At 33.4% G+C, this 21,056-nt stretch overlaps 1 protein-coding gene across 3 annotated transcripts in view; it reads left to right on the top strand.

The window, feature by feature from the left end:
• Positions 1 to 21,056, top strand: part of Ac78C (adenylyl cyclase 78C) — a 686,763-nt gene that overhangs the window by 571,735 nt on the left and 93,972 nt on the right. For all 3 annotated transcript variants that reach the window (XR_012758616.1, XM_075380750.1, XM_075380751.1), the window contains exons 8-9: positions 4,466 to 4,658; positions 11,963 to 12,112. Coding sequence is in view for 2 of the 3 variants with exons in the window: in XM_075380750.1 (XP_075236865.1) it covers positions 4,466 to 4,658; positions 11,963 to 12,112 (343 nt within the window). In the remaining variant the exon portion in view is untranslated. The remainder of the gene's footprint in view (positions 1 to 4,465; positions 4,659 to 11,962; positions 12,113 to 21,056) is intronic.

Here is a 21,056-nt window from a genome sequence, read left to right as displayed (position 1 = left end):
GCAAGACGGCGCTATATGCCACACGTCTCGAGAAACCGTGGATTTTCTGCAAGAGTTCTTTGATGATCGAATAATCAGCAAAGACTTATGGCCTCCAAGGTCCCCAGACCTCGCATCTCCTGACTACTTTTTGTGGGGCTATATTAATTCCGAGGCCTTCAAAAAAACCTCACATTATTGATGAACTTAAAGTCAATATTACAGACTTAATCGCGAATATTTCCAACGCGACTATTAAAAAGGTTTCTTCTAATATGCTGAAAAGAGTCCGTGCGTGTATAACCGCAAGGGGTGGGCAATTTGAGCATCTTTAACAATTATGAAAGTAATAGCTTTTTATTAAATCTGTAAGTTTTGTAAGTAACAAATACATTTTTTTATTCCACCTAAATTTCCCTTTATTAAATTACATTTAAAATTGCGTAACAGGACTAAAAAATCACTCTTATATGCAGTTTTTAAATCAAAAGATTTAAATATTTTATTGAAATTTTGTAGTTTATATTGCATTCATTAAAATTGTTACTTTTGTTTTTATTCAATGGAACAGCATACCTACTGATGCGAATAAACGTCAAATATTATTATTATTATACAATACTGTTATTATTAATTACAATGATATACCCCGTGGAGGTAATGATAAGATAATATATATATATATACATATGTGTGTTTGTGTGTGTGTGTAATGAAAGTGTAGGTGCGTTTGCGTATGTAAATCAGAGTTGCATCTTAGTCATGGCATATTACTGTTATATTCTGTGCTCTGTATATAATGTCATATGTCCAGAACATATGATATTCTCCCATAGAGGACCACAGGGTATCCCATTTACCGCAACACTAAACTCTATCTCCCACCCCTCCTCCTTTCACTTACATTACCAACCGACATTCAGCATTTCTTCCCCCACCCTTGTACACCCGCAACTAAAAACCTTTTCTTTCATCTCTAATATCACTATGCGTACGTATTATATACAGTTTCTGTTCTATTATACGCATTCTATTGTACCGCGTGGTATTGTGTAATACAATGATATTTCTTTGTTATAATTCAACTGCATTTTGTAATTTGACACTATTTCTCTGTTACATTTTGAGTTTATTCTCTATCTAATGATCCTTTCGTAGTTTTTATATTAAATTTATAAAAAAAAAATATATTTACACGGAGTGTGTTACGAAGAAATGGATGTAATTCAAGATATGCTTTGCAAGTGAAAAATAAAGAAAATCGATTATACAGAGTGTTTCTAAAATGGTGAGCTGGCTGTACTTTTTCGGATTCTAATTGTAAAACTAAACAAAAAATATCCTTATGAAAAATGGTAATTTCTCTCTTCGTTTTCTACCTGTCCACCATTTTGTTATTTTTATCTAAAAATTCATGTCTCAAGTTCGGAGAGAGGAATCCCATTAATATTTGGTAATAAAGTTTTAAAATTAGAATAAAATCAGGACTTAAATGCCTTCGCAAATTATAAAATGGCGGCCATGTTTATTTTTCAATCCGTTATATCTGCGTAAATATTAATTTTATCAAATTTTATGTTATTTACTAAAATATTAAACTTCTTATCTTGAATAAAATGACATTTATTTTTTTTAAATCGGTTAACAAATAGTCGAGTTACGGGAGAAAATCGATGTAATTTTGTGTCATAATTATTCGGTCTATTATTATGAGAAAATTATTACTTAATTTGATACTAATTTGCATACTAGGATTAACTATAAATAAAAACAATTAATATTTCATCGAATTGTGAACGTAAAGCGGAGGATATGAAAACAGACGCATATTTACATCAATCTTCTACCACAACTCGGTCACAACTCTATATTATATAGAGATGTAGTATAAGGTATATAGTTGAAGAGAAATAAAAAATATTTATAAATTTTTCAGAATAGTTTTTTTACAATGAAATGGTCTTTACTTTAGAGATAATCTCTAGTAATTGATTTCTTTTGTAAGAGAATTAAACGGTATCTTTTGTTTCGAAGTATCTGAATAAAAAATAAGCTTGTCATCGTTAGCAGATGTTTTTATGCTTACATACATTCCCGTGAAAAGTGTGTAATTTCATCTCTTTTTGGATCCCTCACAAAGTTAGACGAGTTTTGAAGATAAAAAAGTGAGCTGTTAGATCCGTATTCTGGCGCCAATAAATATGTATCATATAGACCGATATTTATCAATTTGAAAAAGTAAGTTTATCTTTGTTTGTATTTTCGCCGGGTGGCTTCGACGGTAAGTGACACCTTAGAATTTTACGGTAGCCCTGAAAAAGGCTGTTTGAGATTAACGAAGTGACGGCCCTGAAAAGGAAGTTTGTGGATTTTACGAGGTAGTCCTGAGAAGAGCTATTCGTTCCGGAAGCTGCTCTCCGGCGATCTCCGTTCGGCAATAGTCGGGGAGTTACGGCTCGTCCGTTGGAATGGAACCTATCTTTCCTTCAGCAGCAGTCGGGTCCACATTACAGCGTGGTAGTAGTGGCCCGCAGAGCCCAGTAGTGTGGAATAAAAATTTTATTTGTTACTACGAAAGAGATTTAATAAAAACCATGTTCAAAATGCCCACCCCTTGCGGTTATACAGGCACTGACTCTTTTCAGCATATTAGCAGAAACCTTTTTAAGAGCTGCGTTGGAAATATTCGTGATTAAGGCTTTAAGTTCATCAATAGTGTGAAGATTGTTTTTGAAGGCCTCGGACTTAATATAGCCCCACAAAAAGCAGTCAGGAGATGCGAGGTGTGGGGACCTTGGAGGCCATAAGCCCTTGCTTATTATTCGATCATCAAAGAACTCTTGTAGAAAATCCACGGTTTCTCGAGACGTGCGATATGTAGCGCCGTCTTGTTGAAACCAGCAATACCGTTCTTGAGGTTCCAGGAGGGACACAAATTGGCGCACAATATTCCTGTATACCGTTTACTGTTCCAAGAAAACGGGTCCGTCTATACGATGACGAGATATCGTACACAACACACCGATTTTTTCAGGATGCAAAGATTTGTCTTGTAAAGCGTTAGGATTTCCAACCGCCCAAATTCGGCAGTTTTGACTGTTCACATAACCATCGAGTTGGATCCAAGCTTCATCGCGTTTGAACACCGTGTTTAAAAATTCGATTCCGTTATCGTTTACGAGAGACCTAAACCGACGGCGATATTGCAATCGCTTGTTTCGATCTGGAGGCTGAACCTCTTGGACTAATCGTACGCGATACGGATACGATTTCAATTTTTTAGCGGCTTTTTGAACACTCGAATATGACAAACCGAGTTGTGTGGAAAGTTTTCGTAAACTTTTTCGTGGAGAATTAAATGATCTTGTTTTGACATTCTCTAAAACGTCATCTGTCAAGCGAGTCGGTCGACCGCTACGTTTTCTGTCGCAAACACTACCTGTCTATCGAAATCGTTTCGCTAGCCTAGAAATTGATATTTTTTCTGGCGGAGGAACACCGACAAATTTAATTTGAAACGATTCTTTTACACTCGCGTACGATTTCGTAGCAAAATATTGTTCATGAATGAATAGTCGTTGTTTTATGGTAAATGACATTCTGTTCGTAACACGACCGGAAACGGCACAAAAGTTTACACGGCTCAAGGAGAATCAACCTATACTGCTGTATCTATACCGGTTGAGTAGCGTTACCAACTTCGTGTCACAAAACAAAATTTCCCTTTCTTAGAAAAAAATTACCTCACATTAACAATCCGGTAACAGAACTAAAAAATCATCATGTAGTTGGTGATGTGAAATTTAATATATTACTTGTAGATTTTATGTCGTATCGGGTCCTGTTAATTTTAACAATGTGGAAGCCATTAAAGTCACAATCTCATATAGCCTACGTAACATCCCGAATACAATATATAGATGTAATATAGAAGTAATATTAAATTTCACATCGCCGACTAATATCCTGTATCTTGAAAAAATGCCTATAAGAAAAACAACGTGTTTAACAATTTTTGGTTCGTTTTTCCTAAAGTAGATGTGTATAATTAGTAGCCGGATATTTTTTTTGAATAATTATTTTATTTTTTCTGTCATCTTTGTCTATTTATCTTAATACTATTTCGTATATTTACACTTTAAATAATTTATTATGTATTTTGTGTGCTCTTCTAATCAATGTTTAATTCTAGTTTGCCGTGATTCAACGAAGAAATGCTGTGATCGTTCCTTTTTTTATTTTTTATCCTTTGAGTATCTATTTCGTGTAACTTATGTGACCTACATAATGTATTATTATTTACTGATTTGATAAAATATGTATTTAATTATTAAATATCATGACATTTAAATCGGTGTGATTTACTATAAAGTTATTAAACATTTTCCGAATTAACTTTTAAAATCGTCAATACTTATTTGTTTCTTTGTATTATAGAAATAATACGACTGGAATTTTAAAAATTAAATTTCATTTTTTTTTCCAGGATAAAACTTGTGCGATTAAACAGATAGTAGCTGTCGTTCTTGTCTACGTAGCTATTAATTTCGCCGGATTGTATACAAAATATCTTACGGACCGTGGGCAGCGTAAGGCATTCCTTGAAACACATCGTTCGACCGAAACTAGGTATCATACACAGAAAGAAAATGACCAGCAGGAAAAATTACTTCTATCCGGTAATATTTATTAATTATGTAATTTCTTATTAAATCATATGGTTAATTGATATAACGTGATGTAAAACACGAATTTTTAAATTTTATGTATAATTACTTCGTTAAATTGCCGGTAAATAAATACAATTTGTAGAAATTTAATTCTAATAAAATCTAAGTCGATTACTTATGAAGAAGTGTTTAAGAAATTTGACTTCTATTTTTTTAAATAAAACGCGGCAGAAAAATACCGTATTATACTTTTTAAACCAAATCATTTCAATTTTGGAAAAAATCTAGAAACAAAATAAGTTTTATTAATACTAAATAAATAAAAGCTTATCAGCATGACAATATTTAATCAAATCTTCCTTCTTTACCGCTCACAGAATTTGTCGCTCGAATAAAAACTCCTTAGACGGCCCTTAATGTACGAGGCTCCTCGTATCAGAATTGTTTTACATAATTTTCTTCTTTCCTAATATATACGTTTCAATTTGTTCAATTAATGAACAATAACCAACCCTATGAACCGGTGAGATGAGGTTGATAACATGTGACATGTAAATGAGGTGTAGTCTTGTACAGACTCAACCCATCGGGTCGGTCTTGTAGTGAACTCATCTTCGAAAATCAGCTGATTTCGAAGTCGAGAGTTCTAAGGTTTAAATCCTAGTAAAGAAAGTTACTTTTATACGGATTTGAATACTAGATCGTGGATACCGGTGTTCTTTGGCGGTCGGGTTTCAGTTACCCGCACATCTCAGGAATACAAGATACAATTTCTTTACGTTCATACATATCATCCTCTGAATTAATACCTTACGGTGGTTACAGAGGCTAAACAAAAAAGAGGGAGTTGTGGCATGTTGAGAAATCATTTTTATCTCATGAGGGGTGGAATGTTATCTAAAATAGATTGAAAATGATTTTTTGAAAAATTTAAATAAACACTTCCTTCATGTATCTTCAAAAATTAATCGGTCCATACCAAACATTAACGTAAAACCTTTCTCGAAAACTAATTTTTTCCGAGTCGTGTGGATTTAGAAACTTTAATGATGTTTATTTCTCGATTTATTAACTCCAATTTCTTTAAAAAATATCCTCATTAATAAATAAAATAGTACTTATTTTTCGTCGGTTTGAATTGAATGTACATTTTGAATATCCTGCAAACGGTTCGAGTAGAGACTTTACATTTTTTTTTAAATTATTTTAACCTGCGGGACCACGGTTAGGTATTTACTTCAGAGGATGAAACGAATGACAATTTTTTTAGCGTGTGAAAATGCCATGCCTGACCGGGATTCGAACCCGGGAACACCGAATGAAAGACAAAGACCCAAAGACCCTTCGCCACGGATTTTTATCCTCTAGATTTGGCTCATTTGTTTCTCTAATATAATATAATATTTTCGTCTCTCTTTTTTTCCTATTTTTAAAAAATGTATTCCTCTTGTAACGTTTTGGTTTAAATATTCCGATGCGTAAAGTACTTTCGGGTGTAATTATTGCATTATAATGTCTTATTTTTCCCTTTTTGGAAACGGGTTTCTTTGAATTGATTCTTAAGCTTTCTCCATTTTACAAAATTCTTTCACAGATTTCTGTTTTTCTACTAAAGATTTTTTTTTTGGATTATTTCTTTTAATTTTTTTTTTTGTTTTTTAATCATGGAGTTCGTTAGAAAGAGGCGACGAATTCAACGAACTACGTTTACAGTTCTAAACATGACCTAACCTAACAGTGAAATGAAAATTGGGAAAAAATAGAATAAGCGTGAAAAAACATTATATTTCAGATTTGCAATAAATAATACTTTCAAAAAATACCTCGAATTTTGTTAGACAACGTTTTGTTTCCGTTTGACGAACCGCGGGACTGGAAAATATCATTTTATTCATTTTTAAATTATCTTTACGAATTGCGCCGCTAGATAGCAGTACTTTGATATTACTAGGTACCGTACAAAATCTTAATAAGGTACTTGAAATAATAAAATTTAAAAGCAAATATACCACAGCTTGTTTTAATAGTAAATGAAAGTACTGAAGATGAAACAATTTTTTAATTCCCATCACTTCTTTAAAACAATTAAAAGTATTAGTTTACAAGAGATTTTACTTTTTTTTCTTCTTAAACCTTCAGGACTACCATTAGATATTGCTCCAGAGGATGAGATAAATGATTTATATCGTGTGTGAAAAATGCCATGCTTAACCGGGATTCGAACCCTGGAACTCCTACTTTTATTAAAAAAGGAATAAATAAAACAGAAATAAATTCGATTGGTAAAATCGAATTTAACGATAAAACTTGAGGGTTACACTTACAAAGTATTAAGTGCAATATTACACTTCGATTCATGAAGGTCATTATACTAGTTTTATTAAAAAAAGAAAAATATGGTGTGAAGTGAATGATATAATATCAATAAAAAAAAATTGGTCGTGAAATTCAATTTATTTGTTCTAGAAAGGCAATAAATTTTAATAATAAATCCATAAGATAACAATCAGTAATTCATAAAAAATTAAAAGAATAATCTAACAAAACGCAGCGATATCAAAAAAAAAAAAAAATACAATGTAATTATAAACTGTACGGTAAGAATTTCGCAGATATTTCTTCCCCTCAAAAACAAAGAACATTTTTGTAATATAAATAATTTTTTTTTTTTTTAAATTATTCTAATATCAAAAAAGACAAGACACTACATTTCTCTTATCAAAATTTGTTATTAATTTAAAATTATCTTAAAAAATAATATTAACGTGTATTATTCAGGGTTATCATAAAAGAATGGTGCGGTTTCAGTAATTCATAGAAAGATTGTAGGGAAATTTCTAGATGTTATATTGATATCCCTGAAAGACTTCAACCCAAAAGTTTGTTAATACAACGTCAGTTCTTGTATTGTTGTTGCGGTGAGTTTAGCGAGTTACTATGTTCTTAGATAAAGACAAAGCAAAGTGTGTTTTATTGATGGCCGAATTAAAATCCGTAATCTTAGTTCAACGTGCGTTTCGACGTGAATTCGGAAGAGATCCGCCGCACAAAAATAACGTAACGCGTCGGTTCAAACGATTCGAAGAAACCGGATCGGTTAAGAAACAGAAATCAACCGGCAGACCAAGCGTACCGGACGAAACGGTTGAACTAATTAGACGATCGGCGATTAGAAGTCCTGGGAAGTCCATCCCCCGTCGAAGCGTCGAATTAGGTATTCCAAAATCAACGGTTCACAAAGTTTTACGTAAAAATATGAAATTACACGCTTATAAAAATCCAGATACTGCAGGAATTGATGCTGTAAAACGTTACAATTTCGCTATTGAAATGTCGGACACAATAAGTGAAAACGAATCGTTTTTAGACGATATAATTTTTACAGACGAAGCTACATTCCACGCGAATGGATGCGTTAACAGACACGATTCACGAATACGGGGCTCTGAAAACCCACACGCAATTATCGAGAAACAACGCGATTCGCCTAAAGTTAATGTTCGGTGCGATGCGATGAAAAATCGTGTAATAGGGCCTTTCTTCTTCGCTGAAAAAACAATTAATGGAGTCGCGTATCTTGACATGTTAACCGATTATTGCTTTCCTCGGCCGGATGAACTCGAAAACATTCATCGACTTCATTTCCAACAAGATGGTGCTCCCCAGCGCTTCAATGCGTCGGTCGCGGACGCTTTGAACGAAAAATTTGGAGATCGATGGATAGGCCGGCAAGGACCCGTACTTTGGCGTTCAAGGAGTCCAGACCTGACACCTTGCGATTTTTTCTTGCGGGGGTACATCAAAAGCGTTGTTTATACGCAAAAATTTCGCGACCTAAACCGCTTAAAAAGCAGGATTAATGAAGCGATGACAACCGTTAACGAAGAAATGTTAACTAATGTTTGGAGAGAAGTCGAGTATCGTTTGGACATTTGTCGAGCGACTAAGGGCGCACATATTGAAATTTATTAATTACGTAAAAAAATGTTTGAGACGACAAATTTGAAAAATAAAAAAACATAAACTGTAAGTAATTCTGTGTTAATTTAAACCACGTTCAAAACCGCACCGTTCTTTTACGATATACCTGTATATGTAAAGGACAATAGGTATGCAATAATAGATAATAAATAATGTTTAAGCGTTCCTTTTAATAAGCAAAAAAATAGAAAAATTTATTACAAAACTTACCGATTTCATTTATATATAATACATATCACATTTACAGAAATGAAATCGGTAAGAGTTTTGTAATAAATTTTTCTATTTTTTTGCTTATTAAAAGGAACGCTTAAACATTATTTATTATCTACTATTGTATATTACACTTATACTACGAATAACGATTGATAGTTGAAATTTGCATCTGAGCATAACGCCGGATGTAAGTTCCACTTGTGTCTTCCTTATGTATGTATTTTGTATATGCGGTACAAGCGATAGAACTGGGGTTGCATGCGAGCAATATTAGTTATTACTGTATTGTCGGTGTGGAAGGGGCGGGTGAGTTAAACATTCATTAAAGGTTACAATGTTATATGAATGTTGGCTTTACTCACGTTGTTTCCTGAATGCAACTGGCACATTACTTGTAACAGGAGTACTTATATAAATAGAAATATTCTTTTTGAACTCTGCCTGTCGTAATGCAGTCCAAAATACTTTTCTTTCACTAATTAAGCTTTTTACGTATATTTTTTTATATTTTTTATGGTTCTTCAAAAGTTTTGTATGCTTCTTTTCTTTAATTTTATTAATATAATCGGTAATTATTATTTATCGACATATTGCATCTTTTTGAGCAGAATTTTACGATTTTCAAGTGTAAAATATTTATTTTATACAGTTAATGTGATAAGGTAAAATTATTAAGAAATGTAAAACTAGATTTGAAAATATCTTTCTTCTTTTTCAGTTGCCGATTTTGACCACCTTTAGATCTCTTGAAAATAAGTTTACGTTTTCTTTTCTCTTTCTCCATTATTCTTTCATTAAATTGTTTGAAAGTTTCTTTTCTTTATTATTATTCTGACCGGTGTTCTTATTTTTTTTTACCTCTTGGAAATCTTTAAATTTCTTTTAATTTGTCCTTTAAAAGTTTTTCTTTTTTTAATTTGTATTTCTTTTACATCTCTTTCAACTTCTTTTACCCGTTTTTTTTCTAAGTTTATCTGTCCTCATTCATTTAGATAAAATGTTTGTAACACATTAATTTTCTTCTTTTTAATCTAATGTATTTTTTTCAAATTGAAAAAAAAATCTAAATTTTATACTTTGACGACTCATTCTAGAGGCTAATAATAAGAAAAAATTTCACATAAACATAGGTCCGAAAACGCTTCGTTAGCGAGTTATACAGAGTGAAAGATTTCGCCCGAGTTTCAGTTCCTCCGGGTAAATTAAGGATTTCTGAAATTCTGGGAAGGTCAATTAAGGGGCAAATTTGTTTGTTTCTTACGGTTTTTGAGCTGGGAAATCGAAAAAAATAGGTCCCAGAACTGTATCTCTCTTAGTTTCTATGATATCCTGTGTAAAACGCCAAAAATAGAGTCAAAAAAAAAACATTTTTTTACGTTTGACGTACAATAACGTTGTTAAATTGGCGATAAATCGTACATTTCTTAAACGTAAATCGTAAATTATAAGAAGATTGATGTAAATAATGTCAACAGAAAACAAATAAAATTTTAAACACGTCGACTCTTATTAACAACAAAACCGACGAAAACTTAGAAGAAAATATTACAAAAAAGAAAACAGATGTGTCTAGTAGGTACAATAATTTTACACCTACGGAAAACAAGTTGGCAACACTGATTTTTTTCTTCACAGTTTGTTTAAATATTACTCATTGTTGTCCATTAATTGTGGTAATCTGTTAAATAACCTTTCGCTGATCAATCGTGTTTGCAGTATTACGTCGAATTCTTATCGTAAAAATTTAAGAAAACTGTTAAGAAGTGTAATATTGTATTTTTTTTATAGAGCATAAAAATCCAGTCTGTTAAAATAAGTGAAATTCTGTTTAGTTTTGTTTTGAAAAATGCCGCGTATCTTCACTAATGCCGAATATGCCATGAAGGCTCCTGAGGGCTCACATGCCCTGGTGTGTGGGTTCCCGTGATGGAGCGGGAATTCCTGGGGTCCGTTAGGTGCGAATGAATGAAAAGACCGAGACCCGGCCGGCGGTGTGGGTTCCCGGATACGCTTTGGCGGCTTCGGCTGCTGCGCCGTCGGTTTAAGGCTGGCAAAAGGAAAGACCGAGACCCGGTCTCCGGCGAGGGGGGCAGGAACGGCATAGCCGGACTGGTTTTGTCCGTCAGAGATTAGAGGCTGGCAATTAAAAGATCCGGAAAGGTCACGTCCCCGAGTCAAGTATACCTAATTGGATGTCCTGCTAGGGGATGAAAGCAAATATATATATATATATATTAAATGATACAATTGAAAGTTTGATAAAATATTAACAAAATGAACATTACGGAACTTTACAAAATTTAACCTATTCCCTTCTCCCTTTTCCTTTTCCCCATTTCCCTTTCTTTTCCTTTCCCATTTTCCTTTTCCCCATTTTCATTTTTACCATATTACCTTCCCTTTCCCACATTTCCTCTTTGCATCTCCTTTTCCCTTTCGTTCCCCCATTTATCTTTCCATTATTTCCATTTCCCCTTACTCTTTCCCCCGTTCCATTTTTCTTTTTTCCTTTCCCCTTTCCATTTCCTTTTCCCGTTTTTACTTTTCCCTCGTTCCCTTTTCCGATATTTCCCTTTCTCCCTTTTCCCCGCGCGTAAATCGTAGTAGTTTTTCAGTCTATAGCGGACACACACGTATTGGAAACATTGAATTGAATCGTAAAATATTCAGTATAGCGCGTGTTGCTTTATGTCCAACAGATATTAGACGCTCTGTTTTTTTCAAAAAAAGCATGTTTTAATCATCTTAGGTATATAAAAACGCGGGCGTACTCGAATGCAATGTTGTGTCAAAATTTCAAAGCGATCGGTAAAGAACTTTCGGAGATTTAAGATTTTATACAAACTAACATTTACATTTTTATTTATATAGATTAAAGAGCAACGTTTTTTTGGGAGTCGTATTTTTTAATTATTTTTAATATTTTTTTACTCTCCTGAAGCAGTCCCTTAGGTTTGGGTAACACCTCCGGGGATACCTATATATATTTTTTTGAATTAAATTTTACACGGATTGATTTTAGATATTTATATTTTTTTTTTCATTAATTTTTTTTAAGACTTTCACGGGAGACAAGTATTCGGTATTACAATTAATTATATGTTTTTATGTTTCAGTTTTACCGGATTTTGTTGCCAAAGAAATGATTAGAGATATTGCAAGCGAAGCTGAAAAAGGTTCCTTCACACCAAATCAATTTCATCGTATCTATTTACATTGCTATGAAAATGTTAGTATATTGTTTGCTGATATTAAAGGATTTACTGGTAGGTTATTAAATTAATATATATTTTTTTTATATTTAATGCTTTATTTCTTACAAAGCATAAAAAAATGTATTTGTGTGTGTGTGTGTGCGCGCGCGCCGCGTAGACGTATACAGCTGTGCCACCATTTTTAGGTGCGGAATCAATGGAATCTTGTAAACAAGAAAACCTATAAAACAATTTAAATAAGGAGATTTTCGAGTTCATTTTTTTTTTTTTTTTTTTAATAAATAATGACAAATAATTTAATTATTACAATTTATGAAAATGAATTGCCAGTTATGTATGAAAATTCAAGAAAATCTTTTAATGAATTGTTTTATACGGAGTTACATGTTGCCGTTTGATGTAACAAGAAATATGGTGTACAACTGAGTCAGCAAAGACTCAAAAAGGTCTTAACCTCGGAAAAATTCACAACAGAAAATAAATTATCGGAACGTGTTCGGTAAAGTATGTAGAATAAAAGTGTGCCCTACCCGACATAACTATTTAATTTGATTATTAACAAATTCAGGAAAAAATATTTAGTATTTCACCAAGCGGCTTTATTTTTAATCGCATGTAAAAATAAAAACCACTAATAAATAGCTGAAGAAGTTTTGCATAAAAGACCTCTGGGGTACTTTTTTCTACGAGCGAAACTAAGGGCGCTAGCGAATTTTACAATAAACACCAAAATCGCGCTATGGTAGGGTTTCTTAAAAAATCGGGTACCTTCTCGTTTACAGTACTACACTAAAGGATAAATTATTAATTTATCCAAAATTACTTAATTTTGCTCGTAGACAAAGGGTATTCTGGATTTTTTTTTATGAAAATTTGTCGTAGATTTGTGTCGGTGGGATTTATTTTTTCATATGATCAAAAATAAAATAAATTTGACGATAAACTAGATATTTCTTCAAAAAACAACGGTTTTTTTAAACAATCAGCAAAATTTAGCAAAATCAATCAAATCTACGGTTAAATATTGATAAATAACGTATTTTTACTTAAATATAAGAATTTGCATAAAAATATCTGTAGTCATTAATTTTTTATATTGTCATTTCTGTTTAAAATTACCTTCCTAAAACTCATTGAAAAATTACAATTTTTGAAAAACCATCTGTGCACCATCCAAAAATATACGTTTTGCCTTACAAATAACATACTTTTTTTTTTTTTTTTTTTTTTTGTCTTCAGTCATTTGACTGGTTTGATGCAGCTCTCCAAGATTCCCTATCTAGTGCTAGTCGTTTCATTTCAGTATACCCTCTACATCCTACATCCCCAACAATTTGTTTTACATACTCCAAACGTGGCCTGCCTACACAATTTTCCCTTCTACCTGTCCTTCCAATATTAAAGCGACTATTCCAGGATGCCTTAGTATGTGGCCTATAAGTCTGTCTCTTCTTTTAACTATATTCTTCCAAATGCTTCTTTCTTCATCTATTTGCCGCAATACCTCTTCATTTGTCACTTTATCCACCCATCTGATTTTTAACATTCTCCTATAGCACCGCATTTCAAAAGCTTCTAATCTTTTCTTCTCAGATACTCCGATTGTCCAAGTTTCACTTCCATATAAAGCGACACTCCAAACATACACTTTCAAAAATCTTTTCCTGACATTTAAATTAATTTTTGATGTAAACAAATTATATTTCTGACTGAAGGCTCGTTTAGCTTGTGCTATTCGGCATTTTATATCGCTCCTGCTTCGTCCATCTTTAGTAATTTTACTTCCCAAATAACAAAATTCTTCTACCTCCATAATCTTTTCTCCTCCTATTTTCACATTCAGCGGTCCATCTTTGTTATTTCTACTACATTTCATTACTTTTGTTTTGTTCTTGTTTATTTTCATGCGATAGTTCTTGCGTAGGACTTCATCTATGCCGTTCATTGTTTCTTCTAAATCCTTTTTACTCTCGGCTAGAATTACTATATCATCAGCAAATCGTAGCATCTTTATCTTTTCACCTTGTACTGTTACTCCGAATCTAAATTGTTCTTTAACATCATTAACTGCTAGTTCCATGTAAAGATTAAAAAGTAACGGAGATAGGGAACATCCTTGTCGGACTCCCTTTCTTATTAGGGCTTCTTTCTTATGTTCTTCAATTGTTATTGTTGCTGTTTGGTTCCTGTACATGTTAGCAATTGTTCTTCTATCTCTGTATTTGAACCCTAATTTTTTTAAAATGCTGAACATTTTATTCCAATCTACGTTATCGAAAGCCTTTTCTAGGTCTATAAACGCCAAGTATGTTGGTTTGTTTTTCTTTAATCTTCCTTCTACTATTAATCTGAGGCCTAAAATTGCTTCCCTTGTCCCTATACTTTTCCTGAAACCAAATTGGTCTTCTCCTAACACTTCTTCCACTCTCCTCTCAATTCTTCTGTATAAAATTCTAGTTAAGATTTTTGATGCGTGACTAGTTAAACTAGTTGTTCTGTATTCTTCACATTTATCTGCCCCTGCTTTCTTTGGTATCATAACTATAACACTTTTTTTGAAGTCTGACGGAAATTCCCCTTTTTCATAAATATTACACACCAGTTTGTATAATCTATCAATCGCTTCCTCACCTGCACTGCGCAGTAATTCTACAGGTATTCCGTCTATTCCAGGAGCCTTTCTGCCATTTAAATCTTTTAATGCTCTCTTAAATTCAGATCTCAGTATTGTTTCTCCCATTTCATCCTCCTCAACTTCCTCTTCTTCCTCTATAACACCATTTTCTAATTCATTTCCTCCGTATAACTCTTCAATATATTCCACCCATCTATCGACTTTACCTTTCGTATTATATATTGGTGTACCATCTTTGTTTAACACATTATTAGATTTTAATTTATGTACCCCAAAATTTTCCTTAATTTTCCTGTATGCTCCGTCAATTTTACCAATGTTCATTTCTCTTTCCACTTCTGAACACTTTTCTTTAATCCACTCTTCTTTCGCCAGTTTGCATTTCCTATTTATAGCATTTCTTAATTGCCGATAGTTCCTTTTACTTTCTTCATCATTAGCATTCTTATATTTTCTACGTTCATCCATCAGCTGCAATATATCGTCTGAAACCCAAGGTTTTCTACCAGTTCTCTTTATTCCGCCTAAGTTTGCTTCTGCTGATTTAAGAATTTCCTTTTTAACATTCTCCCATTCTTCTTCTACATTTTCTACCATATCTTTTTTACTCAGACCTCTTGCGATGTCCTCCTCAAAAATCTTCTTTACCTCCTCTTCCTCAAGCTTCTGTAAATTCCACCGATTCATCTGACAACTTTTCTTCAGGTTTTTAAACCCCAATCTACATTTCATTATCACCAAATTATGGTCGCTATCAATGTCTGCTCCAGGGTAAGTTTTGCAGTCGACGAGTTGATTTCTAAATCTTTGCTTAACCATGATATAATCTATCTGATACCTTCCAGTATCGCCTGGCTTTTTCCAAGTGTATATTCTTCTATTATGATTTTTAAATTGGGTGTTGGCAATTACTAAATTATACTTCGTGCAAAACTCTATAAGTCGGTCCCCTCTTTCATTCCTTTTGCCCGGCCCGTATTCACCCACTATATTTCCTTCCTTGCCTTTTCCAATGCTTGCATTCCAATCTCCAACTATTATTAAATTTTCATCTCCCTTTACGTGTTTAATTGCTTCATCAATCTCTTCGTATACACACTCTACCTCATCATCATCATGGGCGCTTGTAGGCATATAAACGTTAACAATCGTTGTCGGTTTAGGTTTTGATTTTATCCCTATTACAATGATTCTATCGCTATGCGTTTTGAAATACTCCACTCTCCTCCCTATCTTCTTGTTCATCACGAAACCTACTCCTGCCTGCCCATTATTTGACGCTGAGTTAATTACTCTAAAATCACCTGACCAAAAGTCGCCTTCCTCTTCCCACCGAACCTCACTAATTCCTACTATATCCACATTCACCCTATCCATTTCCCTTTTTAAATTTTCTAGCCTACCAACCTTTTTTAAGCTTCTAACATTCCACGCTCCGACTCTTAGAATGTTATTTTTTAATTTTCTGGTGACCCCTTCCTTAGTAGTCCCCACCCGGAGATCCGAACGGAGGACTATTTTACCTCCGGAATATTTTACCAAGGAAGGCGCCTCCATTGTTGCTATGTGAAAATGCAGAGAGCCACATTTTCTTGGAAAAAAAGCAGCTGTAGTTTTCCATTGCTTTCAGCTGCGCAGTACTCAGAGGACTGAGTGATGTTGATACGGCCGTTTAAGTCATTGTGACTCACGCCCCTAACAACTACTGAAAGAGCTGCTGCCCTCTTTCAGGAATCATTCCTTAGTCTGGCTCTCAACAGATACCTCTCCGATATGGTTGCACCTTCGGTCCAGCTACTCTGTATCCCTGAGCACTCAAGCCCCCTCACCAACGGCAAGGTCTCATGATTCATAGAGGGTGATTCATAGTGAAGTAAAGTATTAATATATTTACATATTTTATATATATATCGTTGGTATCAAGAAGCACGGTACTTCTACACTTATTTATTTTTTATAATTTTAATAAAAATATGTCTACAAAAGTTTAACAAAATTAAAAAAAAAATATATATAATAAATGTCAATGTAAACAACGTACGGTTTATAGTACAATACACGATTTATTATATAGTTGTACACTTTTTCCGCTGGATCGCTGCGCTTCATTAAAGATAAAAAAGAGAGAACATAACAGCAATAAACCGACGCGCCATGATTTATCATTAGAAGATTATCAAATTAAAAAAAAAAAATCCCTTTCGGCACGCCGGAAGGCGGAGGTAAGATTTCACCGGTGCTAAGTAGGGGATAAAAAAGATTTCCACCTTAAAATTAAGAAAAACTTCAAATTTACACGATACGACATGAAGGCGTGCGAAAATAAATTTCTCGTTACGTATACGACAATCCCCATCTTACAATTACAATTCCAGCAACATTTTGGGCCATCCCTTGCCGTAAGGGTCGGTCATATCAAAAATTGTTTTAAAAAAAGGTTTTAGGTAATGTTTAGAGGAGAAAGGCCGCTTTAAACCGATTCGTTACTGTGCCTATTAAGGGAGGTATGATTTTTTGTCTTCGAAAACCCATTTCTTCCACCCTCTAAGACTAACGGTTGATGATATCAAAAACCTTCACTTGTATAAATTTGCCCTTATCCAAAAAAATATTAGGAAGTTTAAACGAAGTCGATATTTTATTTAATAAGAAAGTTATAGCGATATTTTGTTTTTTCGAAAAAGTCCTCCCCCATTTCCACTCGACGGTCCGATTTTGATCGTTAACGAACTCGACCGAAATTTTTGGACGAGTTATTTTTACTGAAAAATTTAAAAGTGATTGGCGTAAAATTACGGCAGTTATCGTGTCCACAACAAAGTGAAATTTTTTTTGTCTTCAGTCATTTGACTGGTTTCATGCAGCTCTCCAAAATTCCGTATCTAGTGCTAGTCGTTTCATTTCGGTATACCCCCTACATCCTACATCCCCAACAATTTGTTTTACATATTCCAAACGTTGCCTGCCTACACAATTTTTTCCTTCTTCCTGTCCTTCCAATATTAAAGCGACAATTCCTGGTTGCCTTAATATGTGGCCTATAAGTCTGTCTCTTCTTTTAGCTATATTTTTTTAAATGCTTCTTTCTTCATCTATTTGCCGCAACACCTCTTCATTTGTCGCTTTATCCACTCGTCTGATTTTTAACATTCTCCTATAGCACCGCATTTCAAAAGCTTCTAATCTTTTCTTCTCAGATACTCCGATCGTCCAAGTTTCACTTCCATGTAAAGCTACACTCCAAACGTATACTTTCAAAAATGTTTCCTGACGTTTAAATTAATTTTTGATGTAAACAAATTATATTTCTTACTGAAGGCTCGTTTCGCCTGTGCTATTCGGCATTTTATATCGCTCCTGCTTCGTCCATTTTTAGTAATTCTACTTCCCAGATAACAAAATTCCTCTACCTCCATAAGCTTTTCTCCTCCTATTTTCACATTCAGCGGTCCATCTTTGTTATTTCTACTACATTTCATTACTTTCGTTTTGTTCTTGTTTCTTTTCAACCGGTAGTTCTTGCGTAGGACTTCATCCATGCCATACATTGTTTCTTCTAAATCCCTTTTACTTTCAGCTAGAATTGCTATATCACCAGCAAATCGTAGCATCTTTATCTTTTCACCTTGTACTGTTACTCCGAATCTAAATTGTTCTTTAACATCATTAACTGCTAGTTTAACTGCTAGTATGTAAAGATTAATAAGTAACGGGGATAGGGAACATCCTTGTTGGACTCCCTTTCTTATTACGGCTTCTTTCTTATGTTCTTCGATTATTACTGTTGCTGTTTGGTTCCTGTAAATGTTAGTAATTGTTCTTCTATCTCTGTATTTGAACCCTAATTTTTTTAAAATGCTGAACATTTTATTCCAGTCTACGTTATCGAAAGCCTTTTCTAGGTCTATAAATGGCAAGTATGTCGGTTTGTTTTTCTTTAATCTTCCTTCTACTATTAATCTGAGGGCTAAAATTGCTTCCCTTGTCCCTATACTTTTCCTGAAACCAAATCGGTCTTCTCCTAACACTTCTTCCACTCTCCTCTCAATTCTTCTGTATAGAATTCTAGTTAAGATTTTTGATGCATGACTAGTTCAACTAATATATTTTATATATATATATTAGTAAAAACTTTTGAGCTGACAGTAGTTTTGGGGTGTAGGAGATATGAAACGAGAAGATATGTCGAAATTTTCCGGAAGTCGAATCATGGTACCCGTTACAATATGTAGCTTTCTTATGAAATCTACATAATAAAATATGCATAGAGGACGAAATAAAACTAACGAATAACAATGTAATAAATGAATGCGTTAAAATTCAATACAATATAAACTATGATAAATTTAATAAAATATTTAAAACTTTTAAATTAAAAACAGCGTATACAACAAATAATAAATAATGAAGACCCATAACAAAGAATCAAGATAATAATTATAATGTTGAAAAATAAGGTGTGTTTATTCTCAACTGCGAAAACTGCGATCTAAAATTTATCAGAATGACAAATCGTTCATTGTCCATAAAAATTAAAGAACATATTAATTGTATAATTAAAAATAAGAAACATCTAATTTTGCTAAACACATTTTAGAAACTGGACATAATTATAACCCTAACGAATTTATTAAAATATTAGAATACGCTAAAATTTATCATAAAACTAGAATATTTGAAAAGATTTCAAATATTTAATTATATTTTAAATAATATTTATTTTATTTAATAACAAATTAATGAACGAAAGAGTTAAATTTGATAACAAATTATACAATAATTATTAATTAATAGGTTGGTACTATTTCATTTCATATCTCATAATAGTCGTAAAAATCTTACGGACATGACATTACATAACTTATTTTATTAATTGATAATCGACTATTATGAACGTAACAATTTTAACTTCAGTTTAATTATACGTCAAAAATTATGTACATGAATATTAAATCCATAACTTCAAATAATCCCTGATGATGGAGAAGTAACTCCGAAAGCGCTCAGATAGATTAAAAATTTTTTGTAAATGGAAATATTATTTTTTACAAATTATATTAATATCACCGGTGCCAAATGCTTAAGAAATTAAATAAAATTGTTACCAATAATTTCATCCAGATATTGGGAAGATGAGGAATACCCATAAATCACGGTTCAAAAAACCACTTTCACTTCCAACGTGCGTTATTGTTAATCGTTAACCTTATATTAATATGTTAACCTTAGATTACTTAGGTTATCGTTAACCTTAGATTTACCGACATGGAAATGTCGGTAAATCTTTCATAAAAACGTCTTTTGCGCTCTTTATTTCTTTATCCACCCATATATTTTCCCGTACATGTCTCCATTAACCCAAATTTCATTTAAATAATCAATATGTCTTACCCTCCTCACAAAATTACTTAATTTATCTTAAATATTCCTTATATCGTGAGATAAGGAATATTTAAACACGATGTAATAATCTTCTATAAAACTCGACAGTTCAGAATCGGTATTCACGGCTTTTAATGTTTAGTTCAAATTAGGAAGCTCGTTATTAAAATAAACGAAAGAATATTTTTTCTGATAAAGATTTTAGTAAAATCGTTTTCGATCGTTTTTTACACGCTTTCGAGTCTTTTTAGGGCTAAAATGTTTACCGTGTTCTTTCGTTAACGCCTGTTGCACTATTTGTTTCCGAGGAATGTCACTGACTGCAGTTTCGGGGTTATCTTGTTTTAAGGTTATACGAGGTGTGTGAGAAAAGTAATGAGTAACACTGGGAGCGATCTGGCAACGCTGTGTCTGTCGGTCAGTGCTAGACCGGTTTGTCCGTCCCTTCCACATGCTCAGTACGAGTTTCAACTCCTTCCGCCATCATTTTGACAGCGCCATCAGTCAAGTTGTGTTTTTGTTGTGTGTTACGAAAATGGAGCATCTGAATTTAGTGCGACGTTGTTCGATCAAGTTTTGTGTTAAACTTGCGGAATCCGCGAGTGAGACCTTTGAAAAGTTGAAACAGGCCTACGGGGAACATCGCTTATCAAGAGCGCAAGTTTTCCGCCGGGACAAATCATTTTTGGAAGGCCGAGAACACGTTGAAGATCAACCTCGCTCAGGGAGACCTTCAACTTAAAAATATGACGAAAACGTTGAGCGTGTGAGGGTTCTTGTGAGATCAGACCGTCATTTAACAATAAGGATGATGAGTGAACGGTTCAATTTTAACGCTTTCACCGAACATCAAATTTTGACAGACGATTTGGACATGAGAAATCGGTGCCGAAAAACCTCACAACGGAACAGAAGGACAATCGAAGAAACGTGTGCGTTGATCTTGAGAGGATTGACAACGACCATGAATTCTTCAAT

This window comes from Lycorma delicatula, chromosome 12 (assembly GCF_047948215.1).
Source record: "Lycorma delicatula isolate Av1 chromosome 12, ASM4794821v1, whole genome shotgun sequence".
NCBI lineage: Eukaryota > Metazoa > Arthropoda > Insecta > Hemiptera > Fulgoridae > Lycorma > Lycorma delicatula.
Note: the sequence above shows the minus strand (reverse complement) of the source record. Positions and strands in the feature narration are given on the sequence as shown.